At 49.2% G+C, this 21,124-nt stretch overlaps 1 protein-coding gene across 2 annotated transcripts in view; it reads left to right on the top strand.

The window, feature by feature from the left end:
* MAF1 (MAF1 homolog, negative regulator of RNA polymerase III) overlaps window positions 1-21,124 on the top strand; it is a 165,074-nt gene that overhangs the window by 88,178 nt on the left and 55,772 nt on the right. The window contains exon 8 of one of the 2 annotated variants that reach the window (XM_063921050.1): window positions 12,433-12,528. The exons of the other annotated variant lie outside the window; for it this stretch is intronic. Within the exon in view, the coding sequence (XP_063777120.1) occupies window positions 12,433-12,528 (96 nt within the window). The remainder of the gene's footprint in view (window positions 1-12,432; window positions 12,529-21,124) is intronic. 2 annotated transcript variants of the gene reach the window in all.

The following is a 21,124-nucleotide window of genomic DNA, read 5'->3' as shown; positions in this document are numbered from 1 at the left end:
GGGTTAGGAAAACAGAGGCACTGTTTGTCCTGTATGCGGCCAACAAGGTTGGCGCTCCTGCTTCTAAGCAGACTATTGCTCGCTGGATCTGTAACACGATTCAGCAGGCTCAGGTGCTGGGGGTGGTATAACCCCAATGAAGTATGAATACAAAGAAAAACAAGAATCATCATACCCCAGGCTAGGACTCCCTCCGGAATTAAGTCCACACTGACAAGTAAAGGAATTGTTTGATGATGGAGTCTGAGACGAGATTGCTGGACACTTCTAAAAAATCCCCTCTACAAGATTGGAGATTTTCTTTCACTTTACCCAGACGGCATCAATTGGACCTTTTCCCTTGGACATTACCACCTGCGGTGAAATTGGAGATATCCCTACCTGCATGAAAAAGCTTGCACTGCTGTGCTTAAAGGGACTTACCGAACTCCATCATCCAACAATCCCTCTACTTGTCAGTGTGGACTTAATTCCGGAGGGAGTCCTAGCCTGGGGTATGATATACTTCTCCTGAGGGGACCTGTGAATGTGTCATGACCCATGAATTTATTTTATAGATATGTTTTTATATGTTTGAAAGACATCTATGTTTTTAGATATTGTTTTGATTAAATAGAATATATATATTAATTCAACTTAAACCTACCGTCCTTTTTATATTTTAGATTATTAAATACAGTATATTTATTTAATTAAGTTGGGTGATATACCCTTATTAGCAACAGAGCGCAGGTGATTCTTGTTTTTCTTTGTATTCATTCTACGGCTGGATTGCCATTACCAAATTCGGTAAAGTCCCATTCCACTAGGAAGGTGGGCTCTTCTTGGGCGGCTGCCCGAGGGGTCTCGGCATTACAGCTGTGCCGAGCTGCTACTTGGTCGGGGTCAAACACATTTGCTAAATTCTACAAGTTTGATACCCTGGCTGATGAGGACCTCATGTTTGCTCAATCGGTGCTGCAGAGTCATCCGCACTCTCCCGCCCGGTCTGGAGCTTTGGTATAATCCCCATGGTACTTACGGAGTCCCCAGCATCCTCTAGGACGTAAGAGAAAATAAGATTTTAAACCTACTGGTGAATCTTTTTCTCCTAGTCCGTAGAGGATGCTGGGCGCCCGTCCCAAGTGCGGACTAAATTCTGCAAGTTTTTGCTTACATAAGGGTTATGTTACAGTTTTGATCAGTCTCTGGCTGATACTGTTTTGTTCATACTGTTAACTGGTTGCGTATGTTCCAAGTTATACGGTGTGTATGGTGTGGGCTGGTATGAATCTTGCCCTTAGATTAACAAAAATCCTTTCCTCGTACTGTCCGTCTCCTCTGGGCACAGTTCTCTAACTGAGGTCTGGAGGAGGGGCATAGAGGGAGGAGCCAGTGTACACCCAGACCTAAAGTCTTTCTTAAAGTGCCCATGTCTCCTGCGGAGCCCTTCTATACCCCATGGTCCTAACGGAGTCCCCAGCATCCTCTACGGACTAGGAGAAAAAGATTTACCGGTAGGTTTAAAATCTTACTTTCTCTTACGTCCTAGAGGATGCTTGGGACTCCAAAAGGACCATGGGGTATAGACGGGATCCGCAGGAGACATGTGCACACTATAAGACTTTGAATGGGTGAGAACTGGCTCCTCCCTCTATGCCCCTCTTCCAGACCTCAGTTAGTCTTTGTGCCCAGGAGAGACTGGACACACACTAGGGGAGCTCTCCTGAGTTTCTCTAAAGACTTTATTGTTAGGTTTATTATTTTCAGGGAGACCTGCTGGCTACAGGCTCCCTGCATCGTGGGACTGAGGGGAGAGAAGTCAGACCTACTTCTACTTAGTTAAGTGCTCTGCTTCTTAGGCTACTGGACACCATTCGCTCCAGAGGGTTCGATCACTTGGTGCACCTAGCTGCTTGTTCCCGGAGCCGCACCGTCACCCCCCTCATAGAGCCAGAAGAAAGAAGCCGGGTGAGTATGCAGAAAGCAGAAGACTTCAGTAATGGAGGCACAGCGCTCGCACTGCGCGCCATGCTCCCACACGCACGTCAACGGCACTCACAGGGTGCATGGCGCTGGGGGGGGGGGGGAGTGCCCTGGGCAGCATGTTACTGAGGTGGTTTTACTGGCAAAAGAATGCATATTTAGTGCCCGGGCACTATGTACGAGACCCCCGCCAGTATAAAAAATGTCAAATTTAAGCGGGACTATAGTGCATCGGGAAGGGGCGGGGCTTAGCCGCACAGATTACCACCGCCATTTTATCTCTCCACAGTGCATGCAGAGACGCTGGCCCGGACCTCCACTCTCCTTACAAGTACAAGGGAGCAAAACGGGGGGGGGGTGGGGGGGGGGGGGGGGCACAAGCAATTTGGTAATATATATATATATATATATATATATATATATTACAGCGCAGTGATCATATATTATTGTTTTAGTAGTATATAGGCGCTGGGGTGTGAGCTGGCATACTCCCTCTGTGTTTCTCTTTACAGCCTTCCCTGTGGGTCTGTCCCCTTGGCCAGTTTGAGTGTTGGTGTGTCGGCACTGCGTGTCGACATGTCTGAGGCTGAGTGTTCCTCCCCGGGGGAAATTACTGGGGGCGCAGAGACGGTTGTGGGAATGACTCTGTCGGCACTGCTGATTGGGTGAATATGTTGAGTACATTGAATGCAAATGTGGCGTTATTGTCTAAGAGGCTGGATAAATCTGATTCTCAGACACAAACGTGGAGAAAATCCATGGAGGACGCCTTGTCTCAGGTACAGACCCCCCTCAGGGTCACAGAAACGTTCCTTTACCCAGATGGCAGATACGGATACTGTGACCGGACGGTGTTGTATGAAAGCACTCACCGCTTTCGCGTCACGTCCCCAGTACACAGATTGGATGTTCAGGTCACACGGGACCTGGCCACAGAGGGGATTCACGCTTACCGTCAGTAACCGCCTGTTACTGACTCCACCCACTGTGCTGTGGGCGGGTTTATGCTGCCACCACCAAACTCCTAACCTGCCATGGCGTTTGGAACCACGGTTCTGCTCTGTATGTGCCGACACGCTGCCTTACCACATCTGTATGGTATTGACGAATCCCGACTAGTCCTCTACCGGTAGCTGGTGGAACACGTTGGGGTACTCCCAGGACAGCCGGAGAACGGGGCTATGTTTTGCATAGGCCTGCAGGTCACAAGATGACGCAATCTTCTTGAGGCAGATGATGTTTTAATGCCAACAAATAGTTCTAAAGAGAACTCTTCCCTATTGCTAGGGGAAACAGCATACAGCAAGATGTTCACAGCAGAAAGTAGTTGGTATAATACACTCTGGAGGCACGCAGGCCTCCTTTGTATGTCTTTTTTTCCACACAGTACCACAGGGGGTCATGTCCCCCCTGAGTCCTTTCTATCCAATCAGGATATCTTACAAAATACAAATAAATAAATTACATTTCAAAAGGAGATAAGTGCAATAAAACAATATCCTCCTTCCTGTTACCCAGACAACGTTTGGTATCACACATGGTACCCGCCTGTTTTTAATTGAATTTCCGTTTTTTAATAAAGTTTTATCCTACAAAAAGGGATTGAGGATGTCCATCAGTTATCCTAGATGAAGGGCTTATGCCTGAAACGCGTTGGATAACACACTAAGGAGCCCCTACTGTGCACTGAATTTGTGAAATAAGACTGTGACACGGACGGGGAACAAGCAGCCTGCCAGACGCTAATTACAGCCACCAGCCGCTAAGCCGCTAATCAGAAGCGCAATAGTAAAAAAATGGAAAGTGTAACTTATCCTGCGCTGGTTCTTTGTTCCAGAATGGCAACACTATAATTCCCACAATTCAATGTATGTTTGTTTAGGACATGTAAGGAAAAAATTAGGAGATGTATAGTGAAGCACAATTTAATATAAATTCATAAACAATAAAAAGTATATATAAAAAGAATTGATATAATAATTTATAGCAGCATATTAAATTGCACAGCCTTTGGTTAGGAAAAGCAGATGGGTAATTACCAATCTTTCAGAACTGTAAACAGTTCATATCCAGCTTGCGGGTTGTATATTTAAAGAGGAACCCGGAAATCCTCTATCTCCGCGGTGTGCTGGAACAGGGTGGCAAAATCCCCAGTAGGCAGTCCCGTTTATGCTGTGCACAGCAAGCTGGATATGAACTGTTTACAGTTCTGAAAGATTGGTAATTACCCATCTGCTTTTCCTAACCAAAGGCTGTGCAATTTAATATGCTGCTATAAATTATTATATCAATTCTTTTTATATATACTTTTTATTGTTTATGAATTTATATTAAATTGTGCTTCACTATACATCTCCTAATTTTTTCCTTACATGTCCTAAACAAACATACATTGAATTGTGGGAATTATAGTGTTGCCATTCTGGAACAAAGAACCAGCGCAGGATAAGTTACACTTTCCATTTTTTTACTATTGCACTTTTGGTGGAAGGTGAGGGATCCTTCAAGGAGAGTGTACCCCTTCCAGCTGCTTTATTGCGCATGAGCACTTTCCTTATTACCTACTGTTTTGCATGCTAATCAGAAGCGGTCAGCCGCATACCTAACAGAAGCAGCGGGGAGTGAGCACCGTGTGCTACGGGTGCCGGTGCCGCTGTTTAAAGCAAGGACATCAGGGGTAAGACGCTCCTTAAACATACCTGGTTAATAACAACTAACGGACTGACGAGCACTTAGATAGGGTTAGATAGATATCCTCATCTTTTTGGCTGAACTGCAATCCAATCCTAAATAGTCCTAAAAGGGCTTTAAACATTTTAATTAATCTTTTCTTTCACAGGTTTTGCACATACACATATCCACAAACATCAAGCGCTCTTTTTATTTTTATATTGTATGAGAACCTTTAACTGAGCTGCTTAAAAAAAATCCCATTCACAGCGCAATTTAGTACTTTGTATTTTAAAACGTTTGGTATCAGTTTAACATTCACTATTGATAAATTTATCACATAGCTTCAAAATACAAATGTTTCTGTCTCATTCACATCTCCAGGCAAACCCAGTGTTTGGGATTACAACAGGAAAGGCTACAACACAAACAAACAGTCTTTCTTCCTGCATCTGCCATCCAGGGGTCGTATATCAATTAAATCAGTTACATGAAACAGGTTCCAAGCCCAGAACTACTTTACATATGGGATAAGGAGATCCCTGTGAGTAACATCTTTCTCTAAGGTACTTACACATCAAAAGGTTTTGTCATTCACCCCTCTCTGCTAGGACAGGGCCATTAGCATGTCACTTCTTATTTCCAGAGGATAGGAGATGCTTATTCAAAGCAGATATAGCAAGTGCATTTTCCCCTTTAAAATACAGGTGACCATATCTTGAATATAAATACAGTTAAACATGCAATCCTACAATTGTGCACAGAGCACTACATATGACATGTTAAAACACATCATTAAACATACTTTTAAACAGTCTGCACCCAGCGCCGTAAGTACGTTTAACAGTGACGCCAAGCGCCTTTTGTCCAAATGGTGCCTGGCAGTTGAGGATTAACCCCTTCTTCAGTGCCACGGCCGCCATTACACGTGTGGCTGGTTAGTCTCTCCGGTCACAGATACCGGCACAGACTCTGATTCCAGTGTCGATTTTAATGAGGCCAGTTTACATCCGAAACTGGTTAAGAGTATTCAGTACATGATTGTGGCTATTAAAGATGTTTTGCATATTTCTGAAGAGCCTCCTGTTCCAGATAAGAGGGTTTGTTTGTATAAGGGAAAAAAGCTTGAGGTAACATTTCCCCCCTCTCATGAACTGAACGCTCTTTGTGGAAAGGCTTGGGAGTCTCCTGACAAAAGGTGGCAGATTCCCAAGAGAATTTTTATGGCATATCCTTTTCCCTCTGACGACAGGGAAAAATGGGAGTCGTCTCCCAATGTGGACAAGGCTTTGTCCCAACTGTCCAAAAAGGTGGCGCTTCCGTCTCCTGACACGGCTGCCCTCAATGATCCTATGGATCGCAAGCAGAAAACGATATTAAAGGCCATTTATGTCACTACGGGTGCACTTCTCAGGCCTGCCGTGGCGTCGGTGTGGGTGAGTAGTGCTATTGCTAAGTGGGCTGATAATTTGGCATCTGACATGGATACCCTTGAGAAGGATAACATTCTTTTGACTCTCGGTTATATCAGGGACGCTGCAGCTTACCTAAAGGATGCGGTGAGGGATATTGGCCTCTTGGGATCAAGGGCCAATGCCATGGCGGTCTCTGCCAGGAGGGCGCTGTGGATTCATCAATGGAATGCTGATGCCGACTCCAAGAAAGCTATGGAAGCTCTCCCTTTTAAAGGTAGTGTCTTGTTTGGTGACGGCCTTGCTGACCTGGTGTCTACCGCTACTGCGGGTAAGTCATCTTTTCTTCCTTATGTTCCCACACAACAGAAAAAAGCACCCCATTATCAGATGCAGTCCTTTCGGCCTAATAAATTTAAAAAAGCAAAGGGCTCGTCCTTTCTCGCTTCAAAGGGTAGAGGAAGGGGGAAAAGGTTGGCTGCTGTGTCTGCCGCCCAGGACCAAAAGTCCTCCCCCGCCTCCACCAAATCCACCGCATGACGCTGGGGCTCCCCTGCGGGAGTCCGTGCCGGTGGGGGGCCGTCTCCGAATCTTCAGTCAGGTCTGGTTCCAATCGGGCCTGGATCCCCTGGGTCTTAGACATAGTGTCCCAGGGGTGCAAGCTGGAGTTTCAGGAGATGCCCCCCCCGCCGCTTTTTCAAGTCAGCCTTGCCAATTTCTCTTCCAGAAAGAGAAGTAGTAAATGCTGCGATACGAAAGTTGTGTCAACAGAGGGTCATTGTCCCGGTTCCCTCGTCCCAACGGGGGGAAGGGTTCTATTCGAGCCTCTTTGTCGTGCCAAAGCCAGACGGCTCGGTCAGACCGGTTCTGAACCTAAAATCCCTCAATCCGTACTTGAAAACTTTCAAGTTCAAGACGGAATCTCTTCGAGCTGTGATCTCCAGCCTAGAAGGGGGGGATTTTATGGCGTCAGTCGACATAAAAGATGCCTACTTACACGTCCCGATATATCCTCCACATCAGGCCTTTTTGAGATTTGCGGTGCAGGATTGTCATTACCAGTTTCAGACGTTGCCGTTTGGGCTTTCCACGGCCCTGAGGGTCTTCACCAAGGTGATGGCGGAAATGATGGTACTCCGCAAGCAGGGTGTCACAATTATCCCGTACTTGGACGATCTCCTGATAAAGGCGAGATCAAAAGAGCAGTTGCTAAGAAATGTGGAACTCTCCCTGACGGTTCTGCAACATCATGGTTGGATTCTAAATTTGCCAAAGTCTCAGTTGATCCCGACGACTCGGCTGCCCTTCTTGGGCATGATCCTAGACACGGAACTACAGAGTGTTTCTTCTGGCGGACAAAGCTCTGGAAATACAGACCATGGTAAACGAGATTCTGAAGCTGGCAAGTGTGTCGATTCATCAATGCACTCGAGTGCTAGGCAAGATGGTTGCGGCTTACAAAGCCATTCCGTTTGGCAGGTTTCATGCACGGGTGTTTCAGTGGGATCTGCTGAACAAATGGTCTGGGTCTCACCTACACATGCACCGGAAAAATAAGTCTATCTTCCAGGACCAGAATTTCTCTCCTGTGGTGGCTGCAAAGTTCTCACCTTTTAGAGGGACCCAGGTTCGGAATCCAGGATTGGGTCCTGCTGATCACAGATGCAAGTCTCCAAGGCTGGGGTGCAGTCACACAAGGAAGAAGTTTCCAGGGAAAATGGTCAAGCCAGGAATCTTGTCTCCTCATAAATATTCTAAAGTTTAGAGCCATGGCCTTCTACAAGCAAAGAACCTTCTCCAAGGTCTACCTGCCCTGATCCAGTCCGACAACATAACAGCGGTGGCATACGTAAACCGCCAGGGCAGTACAAGGAGCAGGGCAGCAATGGGGGAGGCCACAAGAGTTCTCTGCTGGGCGGAACAACATGTGAGCGCTCTGTCAGCAGTCTTCCTTCCGGGCGTGGACAACTGGGAAGCAGACTTCCTCAGCAGACACGATCTCCATCCAGGAGAGTGGGCCCTTCATCAAGAGGTATTTGCAGAAGTGACAAGGCGTTGGGGAATTCCTCAAATAGACATGATGACGTCTTGCCTCAACAAGAAGCTTCCGAGGTATTGTTCCAGGGCGAGGGACCCTCAAGCCAGTGCGGTGGACGCCCTAGTAACTCCGTGGGTGTTTCAGTTGGTGTATGTGTTCCCCCCGCTTCCTCTCATTCCAAAGGTGTTGAGGATCATAAGACGAACAAGGGTTCAGGCAATACTCGTCGTTCCAGATTGGCTACGGAGGGCCTGGTATCCGGATCTTCACGAATTGCTCATAGAAGATCCTTGGCCGCTTCCTCTCAGAGAGGACCTGTTACTGCAGGGGCCATGCGCGTGTCCGGACTTACCGCGGCTGCGTTTGATGGCGTGGAGGTTGAACGCCAAATCCTAGCTCGTAAAGGTATTCCTGGGGAAGTTATCCCCACTCTCCTTAGGGCTAGAAAGGAGGTCACGGCGAAGCATAATCACTGTATTTGGAGAAAATGTGTCGTGGTGTGAAACCAAAGCAGCCCCTGCGGAGGAGTTTCACTTGGGTCGTTTCCTCCATTTTTGCAGGCGGGCGTGGATGCAGGCCTCAAATTGGGTTCCATGAAAGTGCAGATTTCGGCTTTATCTATTTTCTTTCAAAAAGAATTGGCCGCTCTTCCTGAGGTTCAGACTTTTGTGCCACCCGTGGCACCGTGGGATCTTGAAGTGGTGTTACGGTTTCTTATGTCTCACTGGTTTGAACCTTTGCGTAAGGTTGAGTTAAAGTTTCTCACTTGGAAAGTGGTCATGCTTTTGGCCTTAGCGTCTGCCAGGCGAGTGTCAGAATTGGCGGCTTTGTCTCACAAGAGCCCATATTTGATTTTTCATGTGGATAGAGTGGAATTAAGGACTCGTCAACCATTTCTGCCGAAGGTGATGTCTTCTTTTCACATAAATCAACCTATTGTGGTACCTGTGGCTACAGATACTTTGGCAGTTCCGAAATCTCTTGATGTCGTGAGAGCTTTCAAAATTTATGTCGCCAGAACGGCTCTTGTTATAAAAACGGAGGCTCTGTTTGTCCTGTATGCTTCCAACAAGATTGGAAATCCTGCTTCCAAGCAGACTATTGCACGCTGGATTTGTAATACGATTCATCACGCTCGTTCTTCGGCTGGGTTGCCATTGCCGAAGTCAGTAAAGGCCCATTCTACCAGGAAAGTGGGCTCCTCGTGGGCGGCTGCCCGAGGGGTCTCGGCACTTCAACTTTGCCGAGCAGCTACATGGTCGGGTTCAAACACTTTTGCTAAGTTCTACAAGTTTGATACCCTGGCTGAGGAGGACCTCATGTTTGCTCAATCGGTGCTGCAGAGTCATCCGCACTCTCCCGCCCGGTCTGGAGCTTTGGCATAGACCCCATGGTCCTTTTGGAGTCCCCAGCATCCTCTAGGACGCAAGAGAAAATAGGATTTTAATACCTACCGGTAAATCCTTTTCTCCTAGTCCGTAGAGGATGCTGGGCGCCCGTCCCAGTGCGGACTTTTTCGGTTACACGATGGTTGTGTATCACTTCTGTTCAGCTTGTTGCTGTTCTTTTATTAGTTCATACTGTTATCTGGTATTCCTGCTATTCCAGTTGTACGGTGTGTTGTGGTGTGAGCTGGTATGTATCTCACCCTTAGTTTAACAAAAATCCTTTTCCTCGAAATGTCCGTCTCCCTGGGCACAGTTCCTATAACTGAGGTCTGGAGGAGGGGCATAGAGGGAGGAGCCAGTTCACACCCAGTCAAAGTCTTATAGTGTGCCCATGTTTCCTGCGGATCCCGTTTATACCCCATGGTCCTTTTGGAGTCCCCAGCATCCTCTACGGACTAGGAGAAAAGGATTTACCGGTAGGTATTAAAATCCTATTTTCTCTGCCCTCCTCCATACACCCTCCTACTTATCTTCACCTCCACTCTCTACTTCCCTCCTTATCTACCCCCACCTCTCTTTGCTCTCCTCCTTCTCTGCCCTCCTCCTTCTATACCCCCTCCTCTCTCTCTCTCTGCCCTCCTCCTTCTCTACCCTCTCCCTCTGCCCTCCTCCTTCTATACCCTCTCCCCTCCTCCTTCTATACCCTCTCCCTCTGCCCTCCTCCTTCTATACCCTCTCTCTCTGCCCTCCTCCTTCTATACCCTCTCCCTCTCTCTCTGCCCTCCTCCTTCTATACCCTCTCCCTCTCTCTCTGCCCTCCTCCTTCTATACCCTCTCCCTCTCTCTCTGCCCTCCTCCTTCTATACCCTCTCCCTCTCTCTCTCTGCCCTCCTCCTTCTATACCCTCTCCCTCTCTCTCTGCCCTCCTCCTTCTATACCCTCTCCCTCTCTCTCTGCCCTCCTCCTTCTATACCCTCTCCCTCTCTCTCTGCCCTCCTCCTTCTATACCCTCTCCCTCTCTCTCTGCCCTCCTCCTTCTATACCCTCTCCCTCTCTCTCTGCCCTCCTCCTTCTATACCCTCTCCCTCTCTCTCTGCCCTCCTCCTTCTATACCCCCTCCCTCTCTCTCTGCCCTCCTCCTTCTATACCCCCTCCCTCTCTCTGCCCTCCTCCTTCTCTACCCTCTCCCTCTGCCCTCCTCCTTCTCTACCCTCTCCCTCTGCCCTCCTCCTTCTCTACCCTCTCCCTCTGCCCTCCTCCTTCTCTACCCTCTCCCTCTGCCCTCCTCCTTCTCTACCCTCTCCCTCTGCCCTCCTCCTTCTCTACCCTCTCCCTCTGCCCTCCTCCTTCTCTACCCTCTCCCTCTGCCCTCCTCCTTCTCTACCCTCTCCCTCTGCCCTCCTCCTTCTCTACCCTCTCCCTCTGCCCTCCTCCTTCTATACCCTCTCCCTCTGCCCTCCTCCTTCTATACCCTCTCCCTCTGCCCTCCTCCTTCTATACCCTCTCTCTCTCTCTGCCCTCCTCCTTCTATACCCCCTCCCTCTCTCTGCCCTCCTCCTTCTATACCCCCTCCCTCTCTCTGCCCACCTCCTTCTATACCCCCTCCCTCTCTCTGCCCTCCTCCTTCTATACCCTCTCCCTCTGCCCTCCTCCTTCTATACCCTCTCCCTCTGCCCTCCTCCTTCTATACCTTCTCCCTCTCTCTGCCCTCCTCCTTCTATACCCCCTCCCTCTCTCTGCCCTCCTCCTTCTATACCCCCTCCCTCTCTCTGCCCACCTCCTTCTATACCCCCTCCCTCTCTCTGCCCTCCTCCTTCTATACCCTCTCCCTCTGCCCTCCTCCTTCTATACCCTCTCCCTCTGCCCTCCTCCTTCTATACCCTCTCTCTGCCCTCCTCCTTCTATACCCTCTCTCTCTGCCCTCCTCCTTCTCTACCCTCTCTCTCTGCCCTCCTCCTTCTCTACCCTCTCCCTCTGCCCTCCTCCTTCTCTACCCTCTCCCTCTGCCCTCCTCCTTCTATACCCTCTGCCCTCCTCCTTCTATACCCTCTGCCCTCCTCCTTCTATACCCTCTCCCTCTGCCCTCCTCCTTCTATACCCTCTCCCTCTGCCCTCCTCCTTCTATACCCTCTCCCTCTGCCCTCCTCCTTCTATACCCTCTCCCTCTGCCCTCCTCCTTCTATACCCCCTCCCTCTCTCTGCCCTCCTCCTTCTATACCCCCTCCCTCTGCCCTCCTCCTTCTATACCCCCTCCCTCTGCCCTCCTCCTTCTATACCTTCTCCCTCTCTCTGCCCTCCTCCTTCTATACCCCCTCCCTCTCTCTGCCCTCCTCCTTCTATACCCCCTCCCTCTCTCTGCCCTCCTCCTTCTATACCCCCTCCCTCTCTCTGTCCTCCTCCTTCTATACCCTCTCCCTCTGCCCTCCTCCTTCTATACCCCCTCCCTCTGCCCTCCTCCTTCTATACCCCCTCTCTGCCCTCCTCCTTCTATACCCTCTCTCTCTGCCCTCCTCCTTCTATACCCTCTCTCTCTGCCCTCCTCCTTCTATACCCTCTCTCTCTGCCCTCCTCCTTCTCTACCCTCTCTCTCTGCCCTCCTCCTTCTCTACCCTCTCTCTCTGCCCCCTCCTATACCTTCTCCCTCTCTGCCCTCTCCCTCTCTCTGCCCTCCTCCTTCTATACCCCCTCCTCTCTCTGCCCTCCTCCTTCTATACTCCCTCTGCCCTCCTCCTTCTATACCCCCTCCTCCCTCTGACCTCCTCCTTCTATATCCTCCTCCTTCTCTACCCTCTTCCTCTCTCTCTGCCCTCCTCCTTCTCTACCCTCTCCCTCCCCCTGAGCTCCTCCTTCTGTCTGTTTCCCCCTCTCCCACCCCCTCTGATCAGAGAAACACACAATACCCCCCCCCCCCCACATCTGTCTCATGGCATAGTTTGATGTGGATCTGTTCACGTTTCAGCGGATACACCTATAAGCGGGCTGATGTAGGTTCTGAGCTGGATATGTATCTGGAGGAGGAAATGGAGGATGAAGCCAGTCACATTGGGGGGGTCAGGTAAGAGACGCTGACACCAGGGTCACCCTATGAGGGCACCGTGCACTTACCATTAGTGACCTGGGCCAGTCCTTGTTAGTCTTCCATTAGCCCACCTGAGACACCGCCAGGGAAATGTCTTCTCTGTCGGAGAAACAGTAATCCCGGAGCCACAGCGGCTGGATGGAAAGCATTGTACCACCGGTGGCTCTACCGGTATGATGGCTCACACTGCCCGTGACGTATCACATAGGATTCAGGGAGAGGTTCTATCATACTGGCACCATACAGTGACAGCACAATATAAGAGCTATATTTCTCTATCGTCCTAGTGGATGCTGGGGTTCCTGAAAGGACCATGGGGAATAGCGGCTCCGCAGGAGACAGGGCACAAAAGTAAAGCTTTCCGATCAGGTGGTGTGCACTGGCTCCTCCCCCTATGACCCTCCTCCAAGCCAGTTAGATTTTTGTGCCCGGCCGAGAAGGGTGCAATCTAGGTGGCTCTCCTAAAGAGCTGCTTAGAAAAGTTTAGCTTAGGTTTTTTATTTTACAGTGAGTCCTGCTGGCAACAGGATCACTGCAACGAGGGACTTAGGGGAGAAGAAGTGAACTCACCTGCGTGCAGGATGGATTGGCTTCTTGGCTACTGGACATCCGCTCCAGAGGGACGATCACAGGTACAGCCTGGATGGTCACCGGAGCCTTGCCGCCGGCCCCCTTGCAGATGCTGAAGTAAGAAGAGGTCCAGAATCGGCGGCAGAAGACTCCTCAGTCTTCTAAAGGTAGCGCACAGCACTGCAGCTGTGCGCCATTTTCCTCTCAGCACACTTCACACGGCAGTCACTGAGGGTGCAGGGCGCTGGGAGGGGGGCGCCCTGGGAGGCAAATGAATACCTATTTTGGCTAAAAATACCTCACATATAGCCTCCGGAGGCTATATGGAGATATTTAACCCCTGCCAGAATCCGTTAAGAGCGGGAGACGAGGCCGCCGAAAAAGGGGCGGGGCCTATCTCCTCAGCACACAGCGCCATTTTCCCTCACAGAAAGGCTGGAGGGAAGGCTCCCAGGCTCTCCCCTGCACTGCACTACAGAAACGGGGTTAAAACAGAGAGGGGGGGCACTAATTTGGCGTTAGAAATATATAAAAAAGATGCTATAAGGGAAAACACTTATATAAGGTTGTCCCTATATAATTATAGCGTTTTTGGTGTGTGCTGGTAAACTCTCCCTCTGTCTCTCCAAAGGGCTAGTGGGTCCTGTCCTCTATCAGAGCATTCCCTGTGTGTGTGCTGTGTGTCGGTACGTGTGTGTCGACATGTATGAGGACGATGTTGGTGAGGAGGCGGAGCAATTGCCTGTAATGGTGATGTCACTCTCTAGGGAGTCGACACCGGAATGGATGGCTTATTTAGGGAATTACGTGATAATGTCAACACGCTGCAAGGTCGGTTGACGACATGAGACGGCCGACAAACAATTAGTACCGGTCCAGACGTCTCAAAAACACCGTCAGGGGTTTTAAAACGCCCGTTTACTTTAGTCGGTCGACACAGACACAGACAGGGACACTGAATCCAGTGTCGACGGTGAATAAACAAACGTATTCCTTATTAGGGCCACACGTTAAAGGCAATGAAGGAGGTGTTTCATATTTCTGATACTACAAGTACCACAAAAGAGGGTATTATGTGGGATGTGAAAAAACTACCGTAGTTTTTCCTGAATCAGATAAATTAAATAAAGTGTGTGATGATGCGTGGGTTCCCCCCGATAGAAAATTATGGGCGGTATACCCTTTCCCGCCAGAAGTTAGGGCGCGTTGGGAAACACCCCTTAGGGTGGATAAGGCGCTCACACGCTTATCAAAACAAGTGGCGGTACCGTCTATAGATAGGGCCGTCCTCAAGGACCAGCTGACAGGAGGCTGGAAAATATCATAAAAAGTATATACACACATACTGGTGTTATACTGCGACCAGCGATCGCCTCAGCCTGGATGTGCAGAGCTGGGGTGGCTTGGTCGGATTCCCTGACTAAAAATATTGATACCCTTGACAGGGACAGTATTTTATTGACTATAGAGCATTTAAAGGATGCATTTCTATATATGCGAGATGCACAGAGGGATATTTGCACTCTGGCATCAAGAGTAAATGCGATGTCCATATCTGCCAGAAGATGTTATGGACACGACAGTGGTCAGGTGATGCAGATTCCAAACGGCACAAAGGTGTATTGCCGTATAAAGGAAGAGGAGTTATTTGGGGTCGGTCCATCGGACCTGGTGGCCACGGCAACTGCTGGAAAATCCGCCGTTTTTACCCTAAGTCACATCTCTGCAGAAAAAGACACCGTCTTTTCAGCCTCAGTCCTTTCGTCCCTATAAGATCATATCTGCCCAGGGATAGAGGAAAGGGAAGAAGACTGCAGCAGGCAGCCCATTCCCAGGAACAGAAGCGTTCCACCGCTTCTGACAAGTCCTCAGCATGGCGCTGAGACCGTACAGGACCCCTGGATCCTACAAGTAGTATCCCAGGGGTACAGATTGGAATGTCGAGACGTTTCCCCTTCGCAGGCTCCTGAAGTCTGCTTTACCAAGGTCTCCCTCCGACAAGGAGGCAGTATGGGAAAAAATTCACAAGCTGTATTCCCAGCAGGTGATAATTAAATTACCCCTCCTACTACAAGAAAAGGGGTATTATTCCACACTATATTGTGGTACTGAAGCCAGAAGGCTAGGTGAGACTTATTCTAAAAAAATTTTTGAACACTTACAAAGGTTCAAATCAAGATGGAGTCACTCAGAGCAGTGATAACGAACCAGGAAGAAGGGGACTATATAGTGTCCCGGGACATCAGGGATGCTTACCTCTATGTCCCAAATTTGCCCTTCTCACTAAGGGTACCTCAGGTTCGTGGTGCAGAACTGTCACTATCAGTTTCAGACGCTGCCGTTTGGATTGTCCACGGCACCCCGGGTCTTTACCAAGGTAATGGCCGAAATGATGATGATTCTTCTTCGAAGAAAAGGCGTCTTAATTATCCCTTACTTGGACGATCTCCTGATAAGGGCATAGTCCAGGGAACAGTTGGAGGTCGGAGTAGCACTATCTCGGATACTGCTACAACAGCACGGGTGGATTCTAAATATTCCAAAATCGCAGCTGATCCCGACGACACGTCTGCTGTGCCTAGGGATGATTCTGGACACAGTCCAGAAAAAGGTGTTTCTCCCGGAAGAGAAAGCCAGGGAGTTATCCGAGCTAGTCAGGAACCTCCTAAAAACAGTGCATCATTGCACGAGGGTCCTGGTAAAAATGGTGGCTTCCTACGAAGCAATTCCATTCGGCAGATTTCACGCAAGAACTTTTCAGTGGGATCTGCTGGACAAATGCTCCGGATCGCATCTTCAGATGCATCAGCGGATAACCCTATATCCAAGGACAAGGGTGTCTCTCCTGTGGTGGTTATAGAGTGCTCATCTTCTAGAGGGCCGCAGATTCGGCATTCAGGATTGGATGCTGGTGACCACGGAGCCCAGCCCGAGAGGCTGGGGAGCAGTCACACAAGGAAAAAATTTCCAGGGAGTGTGATCAAGTCTGGAGACTTTTCTCCACATAAATATACTGGAGCTAAGGGTAAATTTATAATGCTCTAAGCTTAGCAAGACCTCTGCTTCAAGGTCAGCCGGTATTGATCCAGTGGGAAAAACATCACGGCAGTCGCCCACGTAAACAGACAGGGCGACACAAGAAGCAGGAGGGCAATGGCAAAAACTGCAAGGACTTTTCGCTGGGCGGAAAATCATGTGATAGCACTGTCAGCAGTGTTTCATCCCGGGAATGGAAACTGGGAAGCAGACTTCCTCAGCAGGCACGACCTCCACCCGGGAGAGTGGAAACTTCATCGGGAAGTTTTTTCCACATGATTGTAAACCGTTGGGAAATACCAAAGGTGGACATGATGGCGTCCCGTCTGAACAAAAAACGGGACAGGTATTGCGCCAGGTCAAGAGACCCTCAGGCAATAGCTGTGGACGTTCTGGTAACACCGTGGGTGTACCAGTCGGTGTATGTGTTCCCTCCTCTGCTTCTCATACCTAAGGTGCTGAGAATTATAAGACGTAGAGGAGTAAGAACTATACTCATGGCTCCGGATTGGCCAAGAAGGACTTGGTACCCGGAACTTCAAGAGATGCTTACAGAGGTCTTATGGCCTCTGCCGCTAAGAAGGGACTTGCTTCAGCAAGTACCATGTCTGTTCCAAGACTTACCGCAGCTGCGTTTGTCGGCATGGCGGTGGAAAGCCGGATCCTAAGGGAAAAAGGCATTCCGGAAGAGGTCATTCCTACCCTGGTCAAAGCCAGAAAGGAGGTGACCGCACAACATTATCACCACATGTGGCGAAAATATGTTGCGTGGTGTGAGGCCAGGAAGGCCCCACAAAGAAATTTCAACTCGGTCGTTTCCTGCATTTCCTGCAAACAGGAGTGTCTATGGGCCTCAAATTGGGGTCCATTAAGGTTCAAATTTCGGCCCTGTCGATTTTCTTCCAGAAAGAATTGGCTTCAGTTCCTGAAGTCCAGAAGTTTGTCAAGGGAGTATTGCATATACAACCCCCTTTTGTGCCTCCAGTGGCACTGTGGGATCTCAACGTAGTTCTGGGATTCCTCAAATCACATTGGTTTAAAACCAGTCAAATCTGTGGATTTGAAGCATCTCGCATGAAAAGTGACCATGCTCTTGGCCCTGGCCTGGACCAGGCGAGTGTCAAATTGGTGTTTTTTTCTCAAAAAAGCCCATATCTGTTTGTCCATTCGGACAGGGCAGAGCTGCGGACTCGTCCCCAGTTCTCTCCCTAAGGTGGTGTCAGTGTTTCACCTGAACCAGCTTATTGTGGTGCCTTGCACCTACTAGGGACTTGGAGGACTCCAAGTTGCTAGATGTTGTCAGGGCCCTGAAAATATGTTCCAGGACGGCTGGAGTCAGGAAAACTGACTTGCTGTTATCCTGTATGCACCCAACAAACTGGGTGCTCTTGCTTCTAAGCAGACTATTGCTAGTTGGATGTGTAATACAATTCAGCTTGCACATTCTGTGGCAGGCCTGCCACAGCCAAAATATGTAAATGCCCATTCCACAAGGAAGGTGGGCTCATCTTGGGCGGCTGCCCGAGGGGTCTCGGCTTTACAACTTTGCCGAGCAGCTACTTGGTCAGGGGCAAACACGTTTGCTAAATTCTACAAATTTGATACCCTGGCTAAGGAGGACCTGGAGTTCTCTCATTCGGTGCTGCAGAGTCATCCGCACTCTCCCGCCCGTTTGGGAGCTTTGGTATAATCCCCATGGTCCTTTCAGGAACCCCAGCATCCACTAGGACGATAGAGAAAATAAGAATTTACTTACCGATAATTCTATTTCTCGGAGTCCGTAGTGGATGCTGGGCGCCCATCCCAAGTGCGGATTATCTGCAATACTTGTACATAGTTACAAAAATCGGGTTATTATTGTTGTGAGCCATCTTTTCAGAGGCTCCGCTGTTATCATACTGTTAACTGGGTTCAGATCACAAGTTGTACGGTGTGATTGGTGTGGCTGGTATGAGTCTTACCCGGGATTCAAAATTCCTCCCTTATTGTGTACGCTTGTCCGGGCACAGTACCTAACTGGCTTGGAGGAGGGTCATAGGGGGAGGAGCCAGTGCACACCACCTGATCGGAAAGCTTTACTTTTGTGCCCTGTCTCCTGCGGAGCCGCTATTCCCCATGGTCCTTTCAGGAACCCCAGCATCCACTACGGACTCCGAGAAATAGAATTATCGGTAAGTAAATTCTTATTATACCTGTCAGAATCCGTTTGGATTTCCCTCTGTAGGAACATATTCACAGGGACTGATGTTCTCGGTGCAATAGCAGGTTTATTTATACAGGGTAAAGCAGTGTACAACTGTAAACAATAACTATAAACCAGGAACGATTGGAGAACACAAAATGAGAGGGAGAACTGGAATTGCATTTGCAATGCTGGGAGTCTGGGAAGTACTTGGCAGCACTGGATACTAGAGAATACGCTGGTGATAATGGGATTGGAAACTCACTTGTGATGCTGGGAACTGAGGGGACACGGGATGCCAGGAGACTGAGTACACGGACACACTGAAGACTGTGATTACATGAAACCGGGGTAGACTGTGGAAACACTTGAGACACTGTGGACTGTATAGACACTGAAATAGGATTGTTCTGTAGCAGGATAGCACTGTAGTAGAATATGCAACGTAGCAGGATATTGGGATTGCACTGTAGCAGGATCACAGGATAGCACTGTAGTAGAGTATGCAACGCAGCAGGATATTGGGATTGCACTGTAGCAGGATCACAGGATAGCACTGTAGTAGAGTATGCAACGTAGCAGGATAACATGATTGCACTGTAGCAGGATCACAGGATAGCACTGTGGTAGAGTATGCAATGTAGCAGGATGACGGGATTGCACTGTAGCAGGATCACAGGATAGCACTGGAGTAGAGTATGCAACGTAGCAGGATAACGGGATTGCACTGTAGCAGGATCACAGGATAGCACTGTGGTAGAGTATGCAACGTAGCAGGATAACGGGATTGCACTGTAGCAGGATCACAGGATAGCACTGTAGTAGAGTATGCAACGTAGCAGGATATTGGGATTTCACTGTAGCAGGATCACAGGATAGCACTGTGGTAGAGTATGCAACGTAGCAGGATAACGGGATTGCACTGTAGCAGGATCACAGGATAGCACTGGAGTAGAGTATGCAACGTAGCAGGATAACGGGATTGCACTGTAGCAGGATCACAGGATAGCACTGTGGTAGAGTATGCAACGTAGCAGGATAACGGGATTGCACTGTAGCAGGATCACAGGATAGCGCTGTAGTAGAGCATGCAATGTAGCAGGATAACGGGATTGCACTGTAGCAGGATCACAGGATAGCGCTGTAGTAGAGCATGCAACGTAGCAGGATAACAGGATTGCACTGTAGCAGAGTAGCTATACAGGATAGCTGTTGGAGCCTGGCAGTACTGTGGATGATTTTAGCAGTAGAAACCAGCATAACCAGGAACAGGAACTGAGACAACTTTGACACGATGAACTGTCAACTGGGAGCCTGTGTGGCTGGCCTATATAGTGAGTTCAGGTGCTGCTCACAGCTGTGATAACAGCTAATTACCAAGCTGCAGAGCAGAGTGCTGAGCACCAGAGCAGAGAGCGCCACCCCAGGCATGGAGGAGAAACTGCATGGATCGTGACAATACCCTGTATATACTGCCGGGAATAGTGCACGTAGTGACTGTGCCACCATATACCACCTAACCCTCCTCATTGTGCCCCAGCGCTGTGTTCCCTGTATATACTGCCGAGGATAGTACATGTGGTGACTGTGCCACCATATACCACCTTTGACCGGACGGTCCCGTCCCCAGTACACAGAATGGAAGGTTAGGTCACACGGGACCTGACCACATAGGGGATTCCAGCTTACCGTCAGTAACCGCCTGTTACTGACTCCACCCACTGCGCTGTGGGCGGGTTTTTGCTGCCACCACCAAACTCCTAACCTGCCGTGGCGTTTGGAACCACGGTTCTGCTCTGTATGTGCCGACACACTGCCTTACCACACCTGTATGGTATTGATGAATCCCCACTAGTCCTCTACCGGTAGCTGGCGGAACTTGGAGACGTTGGGGTACTCCCAGGACAGCCGGAGAACGGGGCTATGTTTTGCATAGGCCTGCAGGTCACAAGATGACGCAATCTTCTTGAGGCAGATGATGTTTTAATGCCAACAAATAGTTCTAAAAAGAACTATTCCCTATTGCTAGGGGAAACCGCACACAGCAAGATGTTCCAGCAGAAAGTAGTTGATATAATACACTCTGGAGGCTCGCAGGCCTCCTTTTTATGTCAATTTTCCACACAGTACAACAGGGGGGTAAGCCCTCCCTGTCTTCTCCAACCAATCCGGTTATCGCACAAAATATAAATAAATTACATAGTAAGTGCAAAAAAGCTATTTCCTTTTTCCTGCCACACACAGACAACGTTTTGTATAATTTAAACTCTAATTCCTACCACGTGGGAGTTTACACTTCACCATTGATACATTTATCACATAGCTTCAAATACGGTTTGTATTTGATTTACCAAACAAATATTCTGAGCTAATGTCCGCCATCCACAGAATATGTGCAGTCACCCCAGTCATATGCTGCTAGTTATGGTGGAGCTAATGGCAGTGACAGGGAGAGGGAAGAAGAACCTCTCCTGTGTGTAATGTTCTACATCAGTCTAATTCCTGCCAGGCCAGAGCAGCTAGAACGCGACTTCCCCTCACGGCCATTACACTGCGCCTTATATCAGCCATACTGTCCCAGCCTCAGGTGTAAGATGGCGGGGCTGGAGGACACATGATCACACAGTGAGGTGCGTAGTGTGATCAGGTGTAAGATGGCGGGGCTGGCGGACACATGGTCACACAGTGTGGTGCCTCAGGTGGAAGACGGCGGGGCTGCCGGACACATCGTCACACAGTGAGGTGCATAGTGCCTCAGGTGGAAGATAGCGGGGCTGGCGGACA

The sequence above is a fragment of the Pseudophryne corroboree genome, chromosome 5, assembly GCF_028390025.1.
Source record: "Pseudophryne corroboree isolate aPseCor3 chromosome 5, aPseCor3.hap2, whole genome shotgun sequence".
In the NCBI taxonomy this organism is placed as follows: Eukaryota; Metazoa; Chordata; class Amphibia; order Anura; family Myobatrachidae; genus Pseudophryne; species Pseudophryne corroboree.
This window is presented reverse-complemented; position numbering and strand designations above follow the sequence as displayed.